This window comes from Panulirus ornatus, chromosome 12 (assembly GCF_036320965.1).
Source record: "Panulirus ornatus isolate Po-2019 chromosome 12, ASM3632096v1, whole genome shotgun sequence".
Taxonomy (NCBI): domain Eukaryota; kingdom Metazoa; phylum Arthropoda; class Malacostraca; order Decapoda; family Palinuridae; genus Panulirus; species Panulirus ornatus.
In genome coordinates, this window is record NC_092235.1 from 34,159,726 (window position 1) to 34,178,831 (window position 19,106).

The 19,106-nt window shown below is 39.6% G+C and overlaps 1 protein-coding gene across 1 annotated transcript in view; it reads right to left on the minus strand.

Moving 5' to 3' along the window:
* LOC139752246 (dynein axonemal heavy chain 5-like) overlaps positions 1-19,106 on the minus strand; it is a 482,070-nt gene that overhangs the window by 398,773 nt on the left and 64,191 nt on the right. The window contains 1 exon segment of the mRNA XM_071668280.1: positions 8,447-8,569. Coding sequence (XP_071524381.1) covers positions 8,447-8,569 — 123 coding nt within the window.

Here is a 19,106-nt window from a genome sequence, read left to right on the forward strand (position 1 = left end):
ACGTTCGTGATCTACTCATGGGATACACGATGGGAAGAAGGAATAGGGAGCATAAAGGATGGAGAAAGAATTGGTCCTCTGTATAATGGCAGCATAAATTTCGAAATATTTAGGTACATGGCTCGCTCTTACAGTACTTAAACGGGATATCAGCCATGGGATTATGGCATAATGATGATTACAATTCATAATCTTCCAAAAAAATTTAAAGAGCCAGAGCAAATGAATATAGAAGGAATATTATGAAGGAAAGATTACGTTGGTATATGAAACCAGCGAGATGGGGTACAGGATTTTTACATAAAGAACGGTTCTAAAAACTGGGATATCTAACTTGGATAAGACAGACTGAGAAATTTGAATTCTCATAGAGCTAGAGAATCATAGAGACAAAGTCTTACCTCGAATCAAGTGTTTATACGCCACCATTACTAGGAAATACCGACACAATATAGCATGGAAATTGGCCAAATCATGTATAATGCGCCACCTGAAAAAGTGATCATTCCTTGCTTTAATGTGATTATGTGGTAAACGTAAAAGTAAAAGGATGGAAGATGAAACCAAATCCAAAGAGGAGAAATAATCGTGAAAACTATACAGCCAAACAATTTCTGTGGCAACATGAACTGGGTAACAGTGTTCAGTGGACACGACCCAGGGTATTCCTATGGGAGGTTCTGTAAAGTTTACATCAAGTGAGCACCTTTACCTTCTGACACAAAAGAAACATCAAAAGAGGAAGAGATGTGGTTTAATCAAAGAGGGAGACATGTGGGTTAATAATAGACGTCAAAAAGTTTGGAGGAAGTATAATGAGCACTCTAGCCAGCCAGCAGTTGGAAGGTAAAAGAAAGCAAGAAATGAGCTCGGCAGAATAAGAAAGAAGAAACAGAGAAACTTTGAAAAGGATATAGCGGACAAGGGAGGACATGACACGACAAAAAAAATCACCAGGACAAAATTGTGAATAAAAAACTCGTAATCAGGCTAAGGAATTCAGAAGACGAATAGTAGAGGGGGATACGTGATGGATTACATAAGTTCAAGAATATATTCACAATGACAGACACGAAATGCGTCATCACCACTGATGCATAATGGAGACGAGGTCTTGAAAAGCATACAAATATCAACAACAAAAAAAGGACAGAAACAAAATGCAAGGTTTATGATGTTGAAATTTCTCTTTTATCAACTTGTTCGCTGTTTCCCATTTTAGCTAGGTAGTGCCAGGAACTGATAAAGAAGGCAGCATTTGCTCACACTCACTCTCTAGCTGTCGTGTGTAATCCACCGAAACCACAGCTCCCCATCTACAACAAGGCCCAACAAAACTTTCCACGGTTTCCCCCTGAAACTTCACATGCCTTGGTTCAGTATAACTTCGTTCCTATTCACTTTATCCCGTACACGCCTTTCACCTTCCTGTATGTTCAGGCCCCGATCACTCAAGATCTTTGTCACTCCATCCTTCCACCTCCAGTTTGGTCTCCCACTTCTCGTTCCCTCCACCTCTGACACATATATCATCTTCGTCAACCTTTCCTCATTCAGTCTCTCCATATGTCCAAACCATACCAGCACACCCTCTCTCGTCCACACTTATGCTATTACCAAAAATTTCTCTTACTCATTTATTACTTGCTCGATCAAATCCTCTCACATCACATAATGGCCCCAGACATTCAGTCTTCAACACTTCCACCCTCCTCTGCACATCCTTATCTATACCCTATGCCTTGCATCCATACAACATCGCAGGGAGTACTATAACTTCAAAATCCCACATTGCTGCCCTCCTAGGAAATTATCTCGCATTTCACACATTCCTCACTGCTCCTAGAACCTTCGCCTCCTCATCCACCCTATGATCAATTTTTGTTTCCATGGTTACATTCAATGTCATTTAATTCTCGGTTATCAAAAAGCACTTAACTTCTTACAAATTTCCTCTGTTTAGACTCACACCCACAATAACCTGCCCCTCTGCCGTGCTAAACCTAATAACCTTGCTTTTATTCACATTCACTGTCAACTTCTTCCGTTCAAATGTCTCCCAAATTTAGTCACCAACTTTTGAAGTTTTTCATCCAAATCAGCTACCAATTTTGTCATCAGCATACTTCAACTATCTATCCACCTAGGCACCCTCATTCGTTCAGACTCACCCTTCTCTCTCCAAAACCTTTGCATTTACTTCCCTCACTACACTAACCATTGTATAGATTAAAAGCCATGGTGATATAATAAAGCCTTACCGCAGATCCGGCGTTCACCTGGAACCAATCACTCTCCCCTTCCTCCTACTTCACACTCACCTTACACTTTTAATAAGACTTTTCACTGCTTCTAGTAGCTTACCTCCAAAACCCTATGACTGTAAGACCTTCCACAACGCATCTCTGTCAACCCTATCATGTGTTTTCTCCATATCCATGCATTTCAAATACATATCCTACTGTTTCTCTTAGTATTTCTCATACACATTCTTCAAAATAAACACTTGATCTACAAATCTTCAACCGCCCCAGTCTGATACTCTGTGTATATCTTCATCCTTTCAGTCACCAGTCTCCCCAAGCAGTTACACTCAACAGATTTATGCCTTTGTAATTCAATCACACCTTTGTCCTGCTTTGGTTTATAAATGCATTTCGCCAGTCCTTAGGCACCTCACAATTATCCATACATACACTGAAAATCCTAACTAAACAGTCAAGAAGACAGTCATCTACTTTCTTCAGAAATTCAGCGGCAATACCATCAACTCCAGCCGCCTTACTACGATTTGTCTAACGAAGGCTTTCACTACCCATTATCTCTTCATCAAACCTCTCTCTTACTTCGCACACCTCCCCGACCAAAACACTACATCTACCATCATTTCATCAAACGCATTCACCAGTCCTTTAACATGCTCATTCCATCTCCTCATCCCATCATTGTCTGTTACCAGTTCCCCATTTATTCTCTTGCTGTCTTCATACGAGCAAACACCTTCCAAACATATTTTTCTCTTTGAAGTAAACTGATACTCGCTCACCCAAACTCTCATTCGTCCTGCTATTTTCAACTACAGTACCTTCCTCTTGACCTCCTGCTGCATTCTTTTGTACGTCTCCCTATTGATTGCACTCCTTCCCTGTAATTATCGCCGTATATCTCTCTTTTCTATTCAACTATCAAAGTTACTTCGTCATCCATCCACTCGGTACCCTTTATCCCTTGCCTACCTCCCACTTTCCGCATGCCACACGCTTCTCCTGCACCAGCCAGCACTGCTTCCTTAAGTACTTCCCATTCCTCACCTACTCCCTTAGCTTTGTTTACTCTCACCTATGTGATTCTACGTCAAATCTTTCCTGGTATTTCTTCTCACAGGTCTCTTTTCCAACCCTCGTCTCACTCATAATGTTTTCTCTTTTCCTACAAATCTTCAACCTTGTCTCCACCAGGTAAGAGTCAGACGTCGTTCCTACTCACCTACATATACTTGTTTTTATACCAGGTATTTCCAATCGTCAGTCCTTTTTCAGCACACAACTCCATAACCTTCTCACCATTCTTACTCACCCATGTCAATTGCCACATTACGCATTCTCGCACTCAAATCATCAATCACTAATACTCGATCTCTTGCATCAAAAATTCTGACACACTCGGCCGATCCCAAAACAGTTAACTCTCGTCATCTTTCTCAAAGCCAGATGAATAAGCAATAACAATCTCCCATATCTCGCATTCCCTTTCATTTGTACCCAAATCAGTCTGTAGCTGAGAGGGAAAGATGAGGTGCAGAGATATGGCTTCTTTGGTTTGTGGAGTTATACGAAGCTTGAGAGTCAAGGTTAGTGTTTTGGTGCTGTGTGTGTGTGTGTGTGTGTGTGTGCATCAATATAGTGATTATGATTTCCTATTTAAACTATACAGGAAGAGAGTGTTCACACTCGTGGAGCTTCATCACTTGAACATTCTTTGCTATCATACAACCTCTTATACCTATGTGTACTCTCTGCAATGGCCATGTTCTCAGCCATTCTTTTCCATTCATCCACCACTTTTATGTTATCGAGGTACTTCTTTACATTCTTAACATGTTATTTGCTTTATTTCATTTCATCGGGTTGCTTAATCCTAAAATCTTTCGAAGGACTGTTCACGTTCCACGTCATCGATCTGTTTCAAGGATTTGAAGGTTATAATCCAGTCATCCCTCACTCTTTTCTCTTCCAAGGCGGAAACTTTACAAAATCTAACCTTTCCCTTTCATAGGGTTCTCTTACTTTTGGTACTTTATTCGTTGTCCTCCTCTGGACCTTCACTGTTAGCTCTTTGTGCTTCTTTAAGTACATTGACCAAACTTGAGCATATTCTAGTTTTGGTCTTATGTAGTATATGAACAGGTTGCTAAGTGTTTTATCTCCTACATATATATACAAGCTATTCTAATATCTGCTAGCAGAGAGCTGGCCTCCTTGACTGTTCCCATATGTGGGACTCTGGCGGCAGGCTGGGATGATGTCGACTCGTAGACAGAATCCTAAAGCTTATTTCTTGCTAGACCATTAATGGTCATATTGACACCTTCCTGCACTGTCATATCCTCATCAATTTACATTTACTTAACTTGAATTTCGTTAACTACGTCAGAATAACTTATATAAGTATGTTTAGGCACCCTCGTGAGCTGTGTATGTGTCTGAGTACATATAAGTAAATAAATGATTGATGAATAGAAATGGAGTTTATCGAGTTCAGGTAGCCATTCGGTTGAAAATATACAAACTAGGCATTTCAAAAATTTTGGGTCATAATAGTAACTAGTTAATGAATCACAAAACGACCTAAGATCGAGATGGGGCTGGATACTTCTACACTTTGGACAACCACGTGAGTAAGATACATCTACGTGGTCAAAGTGACAGATATACAGGAAATCTCCCAGGACAAATTCGATGGTCAAAATCTATACATTTAATAGTGATTAGTGGAACACTAAGTGTTGAAAAGTTGCACATTGGTTGAAGTGTAATCCTGTGACAGACATATTTCATGTGTTTGATGATGAATATTAAGTTTAGCATTTAACATTAGTTTAACATTGATTAGGTTACAGTAATACAGTAGATGACATACACATAACTAAACTGTTTGTTTTTATAACTGAGCACTTCTTCATGCATTGTTTACAATATTCACAATAGTATCGGTCTATACGAACACTGGCTACTGCAAGGTGTGACGAGCGTCTGGCAGTGGAGATGGGGGAGTGTGGGTGACGGATGTGGCATAGTGAGGACTGCTGGTACTGCAGTTGTATGTTAGGGTCAGGGTCACAGGTAAGAGTTGTGCTGGATCTGGTGGTGTATATCAGTCTCAGGGAGACAGGTATGTTATGGTAGGGGCCATTCTGGTGTTGTTGGTGTATGTCAGTGTCAGGGTGACAGGTGTTGCATAGTGAGGGTTGTGCTGTTGCTGATGGTGTAAGTATCATGATGTTTACAATGATCGACTACAGAGTTGAGCACTCGTTAACATTTCTCACTGTGTTGGTGGTTCTCTTGTTTGCTGATAAGTTATCTAATATACCTAACTTCTAAATCAATTGGAAGCTGACATTCTTGTGTGAAGATGGTAGGTCGAATGTGAAGATGGCAAGTTCAATCAGGCGTCATCCAATGATCCAACTGGTGGGATAGTTTAGGTCGATGGTTAACTCCTGGCGTCTCGAAAAAGCTACTGATATAGGTCGGACCCCAGTGAAGGGGAACAGAAGAAGGAGTCACGCGGGGAGTGCTCATCCTCCTCCAAGGCTCAGATTGGGGTGTCTAAATGTGTGTGGATGTAACCAAGATGAGAAAAAAGGAGAGATAGGTAGTATGTTTAAGGAAAGGAACCTGATGTTTTGGCTCTGAGTGAAACGAAGCTCAAGAGTAAAGGGGAAGAGTGGTTTGGGAATGTCTTGGGAGTAAAGTCAGGGGTTAGTGAGAAGAAAAGAGCAGCGGAAGGAGTAGCACTACTCCTGAAACAGGAGTTGTGGAAGTATGTGATAGAGTGTAAGAAAGTGAATTCTAGATTAATATGGGTAAAACTGAAAGCTGATGGAGAGAGATGGGTGATTATTGGTGCATATGCACCTGGGCATGAGAAGAAAGATCATGAGAGGCAAGTGATCTGGGAGCAGCTGAGTGAGCGTGTTAGTTGTTTTGATGCACGAGACCGGGTTATAGTGATGGATGATTTGAATGCAAAGGTGAGAGATGTGGCAGTTGAGCGAATAATTGGTGTACATGGGGTGTTCAGTGTTGTAAATGGAAATGGTGACGAGCTTGTAAATTTATGTGCTGAAAAATGACTGGTGATTGGGAATACCTGGTTTAAAAAGAGAGACATACATAAGTATACATATGTAAGTAGGAGAGATGGCCAGAGAGCGTTATTGGATGACGTGTTAATTGATAGGCGCGCGAAAGAGAGACTTTTGGATGTTAATGTGCTGAGAGGTGCAACTGGAGGGATGTCTGATCTTGTGGAGGCGAAGGTGAAGATTTGTAGAGGTTTTCAGAAAAGAAGAGAGAATGTTGGGGTGAGGAGAGTGGTGAGAGTAAGTGAGCTTGGGAGGGAGACTTGTGTGAGGAAGTACCAGGAGAGACTGAGTACAGAATGGAAACAGGTGAGAACAAACAACGTAAGGGGAGTGAGGGAGGAATGGGATGTATCTAGAGAGGCAGTGATGGCTTGCGCAAAAGATCCTTGTGGCAATAGAAGCGTGGGAGGTGGGCAGGTTAGAAAGGGTAGTGAGTGGTGGGATGAAGAAGTAAGATTATTAGTGAAAGAGAAGAGAGAGGCATTTGGACGATATTTGCAGGGAAATAATGCACATGAGTGGGAGAGGTATAAAAGAAAGAGGCAGAAGGTCAAGAGAAAGGTGCAAGAGGTGAAAAAGAGGGCAAATGAGAGTTGGGCTAAGAGAGTATCATTAAATTTTAGGGAGAATAAAAAGATGTTTAGGAAGGAGGTAAATAAAGTGAGTAAGCCGAGCGAACAAATGGAAACTTCAGTGAAGGGGGCTAATGGGAGGGTGATAACAAGTAGTGGTGATCTGAGAAGGAGATGGAGTGAGTATTTTGAAGGTTTGTTGAATGTGTTTGATGATAGAGTAACATATATAGGGTGTTTTGGTCGAGGTGATGTGTAAAGTGAGACGGCTAGGGAAAATGATTTGGTAAATAGAGAAGAGGTAGTAAAATCTTTGCAGAAGATGAAAGCCGGCAAGGCAGTGGGTTTGGATGGTATTGCAGTTGAATTTATTGAAAAAGGGGGTGACTGCATCGTTAACTGGCTGGTAAGGTTATTTAATGTATGTATGACTTATGGTGAAGTGCCTGAGGATTGACGGAATGCTTGCATAGTGCCATTGTACAAAGGCAAAGGGGATAAAAGTGAGTGCTCAAATCACAGAGGTATAAGTTTGTTGAGTATTCCTGGTAAATTATATGGGAGGGTATTGACTGAGAGGGTGAAGGCATGTACAGAGCATCAGATTGAGGAAGAGCAGTGTGGTTTCAGAAGTGGTAGAGGATGTGTGGATCAGGTGTTTGCTTTGAAGAATGTATGTGAGAAATACTTAGAAATGCAAATGGATTTGTATGTAGCATTTATGGATCTGGAGAAGGCATATGGGAGAGTTGATAGAGATGCTCTGTGTAAGGTATTAAGGATTTATGGTGTAGGAGGCAAGTTGTTAGAAGCAGTGAAAAGTTTTTATCGAGGATGTAAGGCATGTGTACGTGTAGGAAGAGAGGAAAGTGATTGGTTCTCAGTAAATGTAGGTTTGCGGCAGGGGTGCGTGCTGTCAATGAATTGAACTAGGGCATGTGAAGCGTCTGGGGTAAACCATGGAAAGTTCTGTTGGGCCTGGATGTGGAAAGGAGCTGTGGTTTCGGTGCATTATTACATGACAGCTAGAGACTGAGCGTGAACGAATGTGGCCTTTGTTGTCTTTTCCTAGCGCTAATTCGCACACATGAGGGGGGAGGGGGTTGTTATTTCATGTGTGGCGAGGTGGCGATGGGAATGAATAAAGGCAGACAGTATGAATTATGTACATGTGTATATATATATATTTCTCTGTTTGTATATATATGTATACGTTGAGATGTATAGGTATGTATATTTGCGTGTGTGGACGTGCATGTATATACATGTGTATGTGGGCGGGTTGGGCCATTCTTTCGTCTGATTCTTTGCGCTGTCTCGCTGACGCAGGAGACAGCGACAAAGCAAAATAAAGAAATAAGAATATGTATGTGTGTATGTGTGTGTTGTGTGTGTGTGTGTGTGTGTGTGTGTGTGTGTGTGTGTGTGTGTGTATCAACATTTACATTGCCTGCTTCCTTGGCGCCTTCACGTTTACGTTAACCCTTGACCTCGCCTGTCTTACCTTGCTCTCGGGGTCATCTTCCTCCTGGATGACATTATCGTCCAGGCTGTCGTCACACTCCTGGTAGAACCAGATCATGTTGTTGTACTGGCCAGGCATCAGGAACTTGCTGATCTCTTCCAGCTGTTGAAGACGGTCAAACAGTCTATGTAAAACACATGAAATTATACTGTCTGACACATGACATTATACAGTGACTCATGACATTATACAGTCTAACACATGATATTATACAGTCTGAAACAGAAATCACTGAAATACCCTGGTGAGTTATCAGATCTATATATGCTAATGATTTCATTACATACCATAACAACCCATGATACTCAGTGGTAGAATACAAGTAATTGTACTTCTCATTTGAGGCATTATAACCAGAGCCACTAAATATTCTTACTTAATTGCCTATTGTCATGTTGAACTAGTCATTCCTAATATTCTTACTTAATTGCCTATTGTCATGTTGAACTAGTCATTCCTAATATTCATCCAACATCGTCCCTTATCATCCTGACGACTGGGATATTAGTGTGACTTATCACTGTCTACACTTACAGAGCATCTTCCATCAACGGAGACTAAGTAGGTGGTAGCGTCTCACACTGAGGTAAACCTATACTGAAAAGTACTGTATTTTTATACTATACAAAGGCTGTCACAGTTTCTACTAACTCCTACATTTCCATGTCAATATAAAAATTATTTGATGCTGGGACAGTATAGTATATCCGGCATAGTATGCTACTGGTGAGCGGGAGCTATTGAGAGGGATACAGTGAGAGGAAAGCTTGGATCTCTGGCTGCTAGGGTGATATACCTATGGTCGGGGAAATATTTTCTTTGGTGAGGAGAAAGTTGTTCCTAGAATATTGGAAATATGAAAAGTGGTCGGGAGTATGGGAGGAGTAAAGAGTAAAATGGAGGGCATGAATTGCTATACAACAGAGGAATATCATTCCTCCTTTCTTCAACATATCTAATTAGTATAAGTTTGAGTCCAAACGTAAATGACTAGCTGGACAGCGTCTCCATTCACATGAGTCTCGCATGTATGTGATGTAATTTCTGGCCTGCGAGGCAGTTGGCTGACGATTTGATTTGTAACGGTATCTCACGAAAATTTATTGTGCACCCCGTGCTCTTCCTGTGAGTGGTAGCGCAAAGGGATTACAGAGGTCACAAAGGGTCTTCGTCAGACCCTAGAGAGTTTATATCATATAAATTGTTACTGCCCGTACGGTCTGAATCTGCTAGTTTTGATAAATTTATTTTTGTTTGTAAAAGTTAATGATCAGCCTTACAAGAACATAACATTAGGGTTAGTTTACTGGCGTCTCACGCAGACATTGAAAGATGATGAAAGATGTTTTGACCAATCAGCAGTAATCTATAATGAACACGATTTGATTATAGCGATGTTTAACCATACATTTCTCGAAGTTGGTAGCATTCCTTTCCAGTCGCTGTAGACGTAGACTCTACCTTAATGCACATGATAGTGATCTGATAACATTCGTTAGGAAATATACTAACGTCATCAAGAACTGATGATCTTGTCCAAAATGTCATGATTGGAGAAAGATTTGGTGCGAGTGATAGCCGAAAAATCCCTTCTCATGTGTATGTGAAAACTGACTGCTTGTTGCGCTGACCAACAAGACAGTCTTGTTACAATACTAGATTTTAGACCTGCAAAGTTAACTTGTTTTTATACTGCTCTTGAGAGGGTATACTGACATCACACTCTAATGAAAATAACATGGAAAGATTCAGTAAGACGGCACACCATACGCTCATTTTCAAGAACTAAGTCAGAAAATGGAACAGTGAGATGAAGAGGTGTTTGTTGTCAAAGAAAGTTCAGCGCAATAACCAACATGACACATCAAGTTTCAGACATTTTTGCAGGAAAAAAAAACACGAAAGTAAACAACATGGCAGATCACGTTACTGTACAGCATATATCGCTAAACACAAAGAAAGAAGCCGTAAAGAATCTCATAGTTAACGTGGAAGGAAGAGAGTCATAACCATGTAACTGGATCCATTAATTACGGAAAACAGTGACTTGGTGTAAAACCATGAACCGTTGACAAAGATTTATGATACCGAGTATTTTTTCACCATCTATGAGACAGCTGATGTTTCCGATCCATTCCCGTTGCTTCCAGACGACATTATGTTACAACATGATAACATACACACACACACACACACACACACACACACACACTGATGGTTTACTGACATCATTAAACGGAATAGAAATAGATACATCGGCAGCAGTCGGTAAGTTTCAACCAAGAACAATGAAAGGATCTGAAAATGAGTCAGTGAAGCCCTTGTGTGTTTCAACATGGCAGATCACGTTAAGTAGTTTATTGAAACCCGGGATATACATTTTCTGTACCAGTGTAATAAAGAACTGGACCAGGTGGGAGCTAATAATGGAATTTCTCTGCTGACACATGTCAAAAGTGACGTGCAGAGAGAAATAATTGATCAGTTCATGTCATCAATATTGAAGGAACCTCAAGATGATAGGGACAAATAAGTGAGAAAATGGAAATAGAGAGATTAAGATTAAAATCTGAACTTAAAGTAAATGTAAATCTATACAGAAAAGGAGAAAATACAGGCAGAAGCAGAAAAAGAGAGAATCAAGGCTGATAAAGAAGTAAGGCTTAAACATTTAGAAATAGAGACAAGGACAGGTACAAGAAGATGAATTCGAGATAAAGATGTTAGAGTGAGTCAGTTACCTAAGTTTACAGAAGAAGCTGAGGACTTCTTTATTCGTTTTGAAATACTTGCAACTATTAAAGAATGGGATGAAATTGACTGGGCTATGTTGGTGCAGAGTAAATCTAAAGGAAGTTTAATGGAATCAGTAGATTATAAGACTGTTATGGAAGCAGTATTAAAGACTGTGTAACTGGACGCAGAAGCATACAGAAGAAGGTTTAGGAACGTCAAGAAATCCAGCGGACGAACTCATCTGGAGATGGCTAGAGAATGTGGAATGACATTTGAAAATGTAAAGACAATGGAGGAACAGAAGTAACTAATCCTGTTGCAACCGTTCAAAAGTGGCTTACAACCTGAAATATGTTATGAAATACGCAAGAGTGGAGTGAAAAATGTGACGGAAGTAGCCAGGATGGCTGACCAGTTAGAAATAGCTAACAAATTTTGTAAGAAAGAAAAAACATGGAGACAAAGTATGATAAGATAGTTATGGACAGAATATTGACAAAACTTATGAATATCCACACTAGTCAAATGTTCAACAGCCTGGTCAACATTATTTTGTGGATGGGTCACATAACTATAAGCCACTAAGACAATATAAGAAATAGATTCCAAAGACATACACAATACAGGTATTCAGGACCTCAGTTTAGTCATAACCCTTATGTTAGTAAACAGGAGACACCAACACTGAAATGTTTGGGATGTGAAGAATTTGGTCATGGTCAAAAATCACCAAAGACTATAGGATTAAATGTTGCTTGGGCACAGAAACATGATACTAGTGAGGTAAGCAGTAATGAGTATAATGTGAGCAGACCAAAATGTGCAGTTTGTCATATATTACTGAAGGAAAGGTACGAGTTACAGGTAGTCCTGAGAAGAACATTTTGATATTGAGGGATACTGGGGCAAGTCAGAGTTAAATTTTGAAACATTTATTAAAAAGGACAAAGGAGTTTTACTCTTGGGAAAAAGGTGAATGTAGAAGGGTTATGGTCAGGCAAGCCTATCCAGTGCATTATATAAATCTTGGGAGTGGATTTGTGAGTGGCCGTGTAAACGTTGGGATGTGTGAGGAATTTCCTATGCCTTGAGTACATATGCTATTGGGGAATGATTTGACTGACAATTTAGTCCCAGAACCTATTATGAGCTGTAATCTATTTGATGTAGATACTATTGTAAAGGTGAACCACAAGACATAAAACTGTAGAGAGTCAAACTGATAGTAATGTACAGTATAGTGAAATGGTTTATCCAGCTTGTGCTGTGAGCAGGTCAATGTTAAAGAAAGAAGTTGATTATGATTTAGGTGAATTATTTAATGAAGAGTATGTAACTAGAAATATTACAGTAGGAATTGGAAACAAGAGGAGCACGGTGGAATTAAGAATTGATGCATTTCTAGATTTTGTTGTGGACAAGGAAGAGTTGACAAAGTTTCATAAGAGTGATGAGAGTTTGAAAGAATGTTGGAGAGAAGCTGTTAGAAATGGGAATGAGAGTGATGTGTCAGTGGGATTTTATATACAAAATTGTGTGTTAATGAGAAAATGGAGGCCTTCTCATGTTCCAGCATCTAATCACTGGTGGTCAGAAAGCAAATTGTTGTTCCAAAGAATTATAGGGTACATGTAATTGCTGTCTCATAGTTCCTTTTTTGTTCGGACATTTGGGAGTTAGGAGAATAAATAATAGAATAACCCGTTTTTATTGGCCAAATATAAAGAAAGATGTATCCCAGTATCATAAGACTTGTGAATTATGTCAGAGAGTAGGTAAACCAAACCAGACTATACAGCCAGCTCCATTGCAGCCAATTTCTCCTTTTTGTAAACCTTTTAGCAAACTTTTGATTGATTGTGTAGGTCCTCTACCTAAAACATGTAAAGGAAATCAGTATTTGTTAACAATAATGTGTGCATTTACCAGACTTCCAGAAGCAGTACCATTACGTAACATACATTCTAGAAATATTGTGATAAGTGAAATATTTCTCCTGGGTGGGTATGCCTAAAATTATACAGTTAGACCAGGGAAGTAATTTCACTTGGAGAATGTTTAAGAAAATATTAAAGGGGTTACATATAACACATAAGATGTCAAGTACTTATCACCCACAGCGCCAAGGAGTTGGGGAGAGATTCTATCAAACTTTGATAAATACTTTGAGAATGTATTGTGAGGAATTGTCAGTAGACTGGGATGAGGGTCTGCCTTTAGCATTGTTTGCCATTAGAGATTCAATACACGAGTCTACAGGTTTTACTCCATTTGAGTTAGTGTATGGACATGAAATAAGAGGTCCATTGAGTATGTTGAAAGAGAAATGGTTAGGGAAGAGTGGTTCTCCTGGATTATTGAAGTATGTATCAGATTTTAAAAACAGATTGTGTAGTGCTACAGAGATTGCTGCAGAAAATTTGAAAGGGTATCAAGAAGATATGAAGGTATGTTATGACAAAAAATCTAGGAGCAGAGAGTTTAAACCGAGTGTTGGTATTATTGTCTCCAACAGCAAATTCTCTGAGAGGAAGGTTTTTATGGTCTCTGGGTTATTGAGAAAAGAGTGGATGATTTGAACTGCATTGTGAATACTCCAGAAAGACATTATCCAAACCAATTGTGTCACATAGAAATGATAAAACCTTATCATTATACAAATTCTGTAAAGGATGATGAGGTTACAAATGTGCGTTGTGCATGTGGTATTTCTGATGATGCAGAGGATGTGGATGGAAATGGGAATGTAAAGTTGAAGAGATGTAAAGACAAATTGTTAAAGAATTCGGATGTGTTACATGATTTGAAAAAGAATCCGATAGAAGAGATGAGATCACACAAATAATGAATGAGTTTAGGTGTTTGTTTCCTGATGTTCCTATGAGAACTGATGTATAACCGCATGACGTCGAAACTGACGATGCTACACCTATCAAGCAGTACCCACATAGAAAGACTCCCAAAATGAAAGAGATGATAAGTACAGTGTATGCTTGACAATGACCTGATTCACAAAGTAATATCTAAGTTATGTTGTTGGTCAGGGATGTGTCAAAGCAATTAATGCTAAGAAAATAAGAAAGAATTATTGAGATTTCTGGGTATGACTGGATATTATCGTAGGTTTTGTAAGAATTTTTCAATCATTGCTTCACCATTAACCATCTTATTGTCAAAGAAAGTCAAATTTGTATGAAGTGATCAATGCGATAAGGCCTTCAAGAGACTGAAACAGATACTTGTATACACACCCATACTTTCTACTCCAAATCATGAGAGACCATTTGAATTGTACATAGATGCAAGTAATTTAGGGGTTGGCGGAGTCTTAATGCAAGAGAAAGATAATATTGATTTTCCAATTTGTTATTTTTCAAAGAAGTTTCTGTCCTATCAGAAAAACTACAGCACTATAAAAAGGAAACATTGGCCTTGATTTTCAGTTTGAATCATTTTGATGTATATTTGAGAGAAGTAGGTAGGCCGATCCAAGTATTTACGGATCACAATCTTCTTGTATTTTTGCATAAGATGAAAAATGTAAACCAACATTTAACAAGGTGGAGTCTTTTGTTACAAGATTATAATATGATTATTAAGCATATAGGAGGAAAGTATAATGTTATGGGTGATGTATACCAATTAGTCAAGAGTCAACTAGTGGGTGACTCTTGTCTTTTTTGGGAGGGGGATGTTACAGTTATCTCCCCTATTTACCCATAAATGTTTTACTTATCCATTATATCTATTCAGTTTTCTTTGAAGAATGATATGTCCAGTGTACATTATATATTGTTGAGGGTCTTATTATTGTATGTTGATATAAGAGATTTTGTTTATTAGAGTGTAAACAAATTAGTAAATATTTTCAATATAACACAAATTATGGAAGGACAAAACATATGTAAGAGACAAGAGAAAGTGATATGAAGAATTTGTATAGAAACTGGAAGAAAGCCAAGGTCAACTCTCTCTCACTGAACAGCTATAGAGGGAGGATGGGATACAATGTTGTTGGTAAATGTATTATGTTATCTGTACACATCTCAGTCATATCAAACCTTATGCTATATAACTGAGGCCGGTAAATTTGCCATAGGGACGTTAATTAGAGTAAGATAGAGAGAAATTTATGTATCGAGTACAAATTATATTATGTATGTTACGAGAGAGCCATATTTATTCTTACTATTAGAAATACATTTTGATAAGTTTTTATCTATGTTTGACATTTGGCCAACGTAACAAGAATCAAAAGTAGGCATATCATTACAGCTGTCAGCAGTAAGGAAATGTTACCCAGATGGTAAGGGATTCTGTGTGTAGCCCAATTATCTGTTAATAGAAGCTGTTATTTCAGAGTAATCTGTTTTAATGGGCCTTTGGGTTGATTATGCACCTTATAATGTAAGGGATGGAGGCAGTACGTAACACTTCCTTCTCTGTTCCTTCTTTTGGAAAAATAAAGCTGGAGGGGAGAATTTCCAGCCCCCTCCTGCTCCCTACCCTTTTTGTCGCTTATGACGGCGCGCAGGAAATACGTGGGAAGAATACTTTCTCCCCCATCCCCAGGGATATATATATATATATATATATATATATATATATATATATATATATATATATATATATATATATATATATATATATATATATATATATATATATATATATATATATATATATCAGAAAAGAAGAGTGACTGTTGGGGTGAAGAGGTTGGTGAGAGTAAGTGAGCTTGGGAAGGAGACTTGTGTGAGGAAGTACCAGGAGAGACTGAGTACAGAATGGAAAAAGGTGAGAACAATGGAAGTAAGGGGAGTGGGGGAGGAATGGGATGTATTTAGGGAATCAGTGATGGATTGCGCAAAAGATGCTTGTGGCATGAGAAGAGTGGGAGGTGGGTTGATTAGAAAGGGTAGTGAGTGGTGGGATGAGGAAGTAAGATTATTAGTGAAAGAGAAGAGAGAGGCATTTGGACGATTTTTGCAGGGAAAAAATGCAATTGAGTGGGAGATGTATGAGAGAAAGAGACAGGAGGTCAAGAGAAAGGTGCAAGAGGTGAAAAAGAGGGCAAATGAGAGTTGGGATGAGAGAGTATCATTAAATTTTAGGGAGAATAAAAAGATGTTCTGGAAGGAGGTAAATAAAGTGCGTAAGACAAGGGAGCAAATGGGAACTTCAGTGAAGGGCGCAAATGGAGAGGTGATAACAAATAGAGTGTACCTAATAACCTTGCTCTTATTCACATTTACTCTTGACTTTCTTATTTCACACACTTTACCAAACTCAGTCACCAGCTTCTACAGTTTCTCACATGAATCAGCCACCAGCGCTGTATCATCAGCGAACAACAACTGACTCACTTCCCAAGCTCTCTCATCCACAACAGACTTCATACTTGCCCCTCTTTCCAAAACTCTTGCATTCACCTCCCTAACAACCCCATCCATAAACAAATTAAACAACCATGGAGACATCACACACCCCTGCCGCAAACCTACATTCACTGAGAAACAATCACTTTCCGCTCTTCCTACACGTACACATGCCTTACATCCTCGATAAAAACTTTTCACTGCTTCTAACAACTTGCCTCCCACACCATATATTCTTAATACCTTCCACAGAGCATCTCTATCAACTCTATCATATGCCTTCTCCAGATCCATAAATGCTACATGCAAATCCATTTGCTTTTCTAAGTATTTCTCACATACATTCTTCGAAGCAAACACCGGATCCACACATCCTCTACCACTTCTGAAACCACACATCTCTTCCCCAATTTGATGCTCTGTACATGCCTTCACCCTCTCAATCAATACCCTCCCATATAATTTACCAGGAATACTCAACAAACTTATACCTCTGTAATTTGAGCACTCACTCTTATCCCCTTTGCCTTTGTACAATGGCACTATGCACGCATTCCGCCAATCCTCAGGCACCTCACCATGAGTCATACATACATTAAATAACCTTACCAACCAGTCAACAATACAGTCACCCCCTTTTTTAATAAATTCCACTGCAATACCATCCAAACCTGCTGCCTTGCCGGCTTTCATCTTCCGCAAAGCTTTTACTACCTCTTTGTTTACCAAATCATTTTCCCTAACCCTCTCACTTTGCACACCATCTCGACCAAAACACCCTATATCTGCCACTCTATCATCAAACACAGTCAACAAACCTTCAAAATACTCACTCCATCTCCTTCTCACATCACCACTACTTGTTATCACCTCACCATTTGCGCCTTTCACTGAAGTTCCCATTTGCTCCCTTCTCTTACGCACTTTATTTACCTCCTTCCAGAACATCTTTTTATTCTCCCTAAAATTTAATGATACTCTCTCACCCCAACTCCCATTTGCCCTCTTTTTCACCTCTTGCACCTTTCTCTTGACCTCCTGTCTCTTTGTTTTATACATCTCCCACTCAATTGCATATTTTCCCTGGAAAAATCGTCCAAATGCCTCTCTCTTCTCTTTCACTAATAATCTTACTTCTTCATCCCACCACTCACTACCCTTTCTAATCAACCCACCTCCCACTCTTCTCATGCCACAAGCATCTTTTGCGCAATCCATCAATGATTCCCTAAATACATCCCATTCCTCCCCCACTCCCCTTACTTCCATTGTTCTCACCTTTTTCCATTCTGTACTCAGTCTCTCCTGGTACTTCCTCACACAGGTCTCCTTCCCAAGCTCGCTTACTCTCACCACCCTCTTCACCCCTATCCCTGGGGATAGGGGAGAAAGAATACTTCCCACGTATTCCCTGCGTGTCGTAGAAGACGACTAAAAGGGAAGGCAGCGGGGGGCTGGAAATCCTCCCCTCTCGTTTTTTATTTTTTTTCAATTTTCCAAAAAAAGAACAGAGAAGGGGGCCAGGTGAAGATATTCCCTCAAAGGCCCAGTCCTCTGTTCTTAACGCTACCTCCCTAACGCAGGAAATGGCGAATAGTTTGAAAAAAAAATGTTTATTTATATATATATACAGGCAGATGGTTTGATTTGCGGGCCAAAGAACAGTGCTCTACTCGTAATTGTCAAGAGGATATATTGCTGAATATGGGACGTGCTGTGACAGCAGTGGCTGTCAATCCAATCACTCCATATCATGTGGCTGTAGCAACACAGGATTCCACCATCCGCATATATGATAGACGGATGCTTGGCACCAGAGCAACTGATTCATACTTGGAGCAAGCAGATCATGCACTCTTGATGCGGCTTAAACCTGACAATATGGAGGGAAAGAACCATCGTGTGACAGCTCTGCGATAAGTCAGGATGGTCAAGAAATTCTTGCTGGCAACTCCTCTGATTATCTGTATCTTTTTGACACACAGGAACTCATCTACCCGTGCACGGAACCGCTTCGGGTGAACATACTTGGACGTGGTGGTACAAGTAGTTGCACGGACTGTGATCCTCGCTTTGGTTACAAGTATGTTCTTCCGCCCACCAGTGATGCTACTACTTTTGTGAATTAAGAACCATTGCAACACAAACCTCGCCAGGTGGTAGAGTGACCCGCAGTGTATCGAGACAGACTTCCCCAGAACTTTTTTAAAGGGGAAGTAAATGTTTATAGTTGTGTTACTGGAGTGATAGTTTTCATACATGGTGCTTTGACAAGAAAATAGTGAAATTGGAAAAGAATGTAGCTTAGACAGTGATGCTTATTCTTTCATTGAAATGTGAACAAAGGGAGCATTTCTTTTCAAAGTGGTAGAGATGGAAAGAAAAAAGGTGTTTTTCATGAATGTACTGGAAAAGTTGAGGTTCAGATAAACTTTTGGTCTATCAAGGCTTTATTATGGCGGATGACCAGCTACCTACCCACATGTATCCAAGATATGGTTGTACTTTGTGTAATGAAGACAATT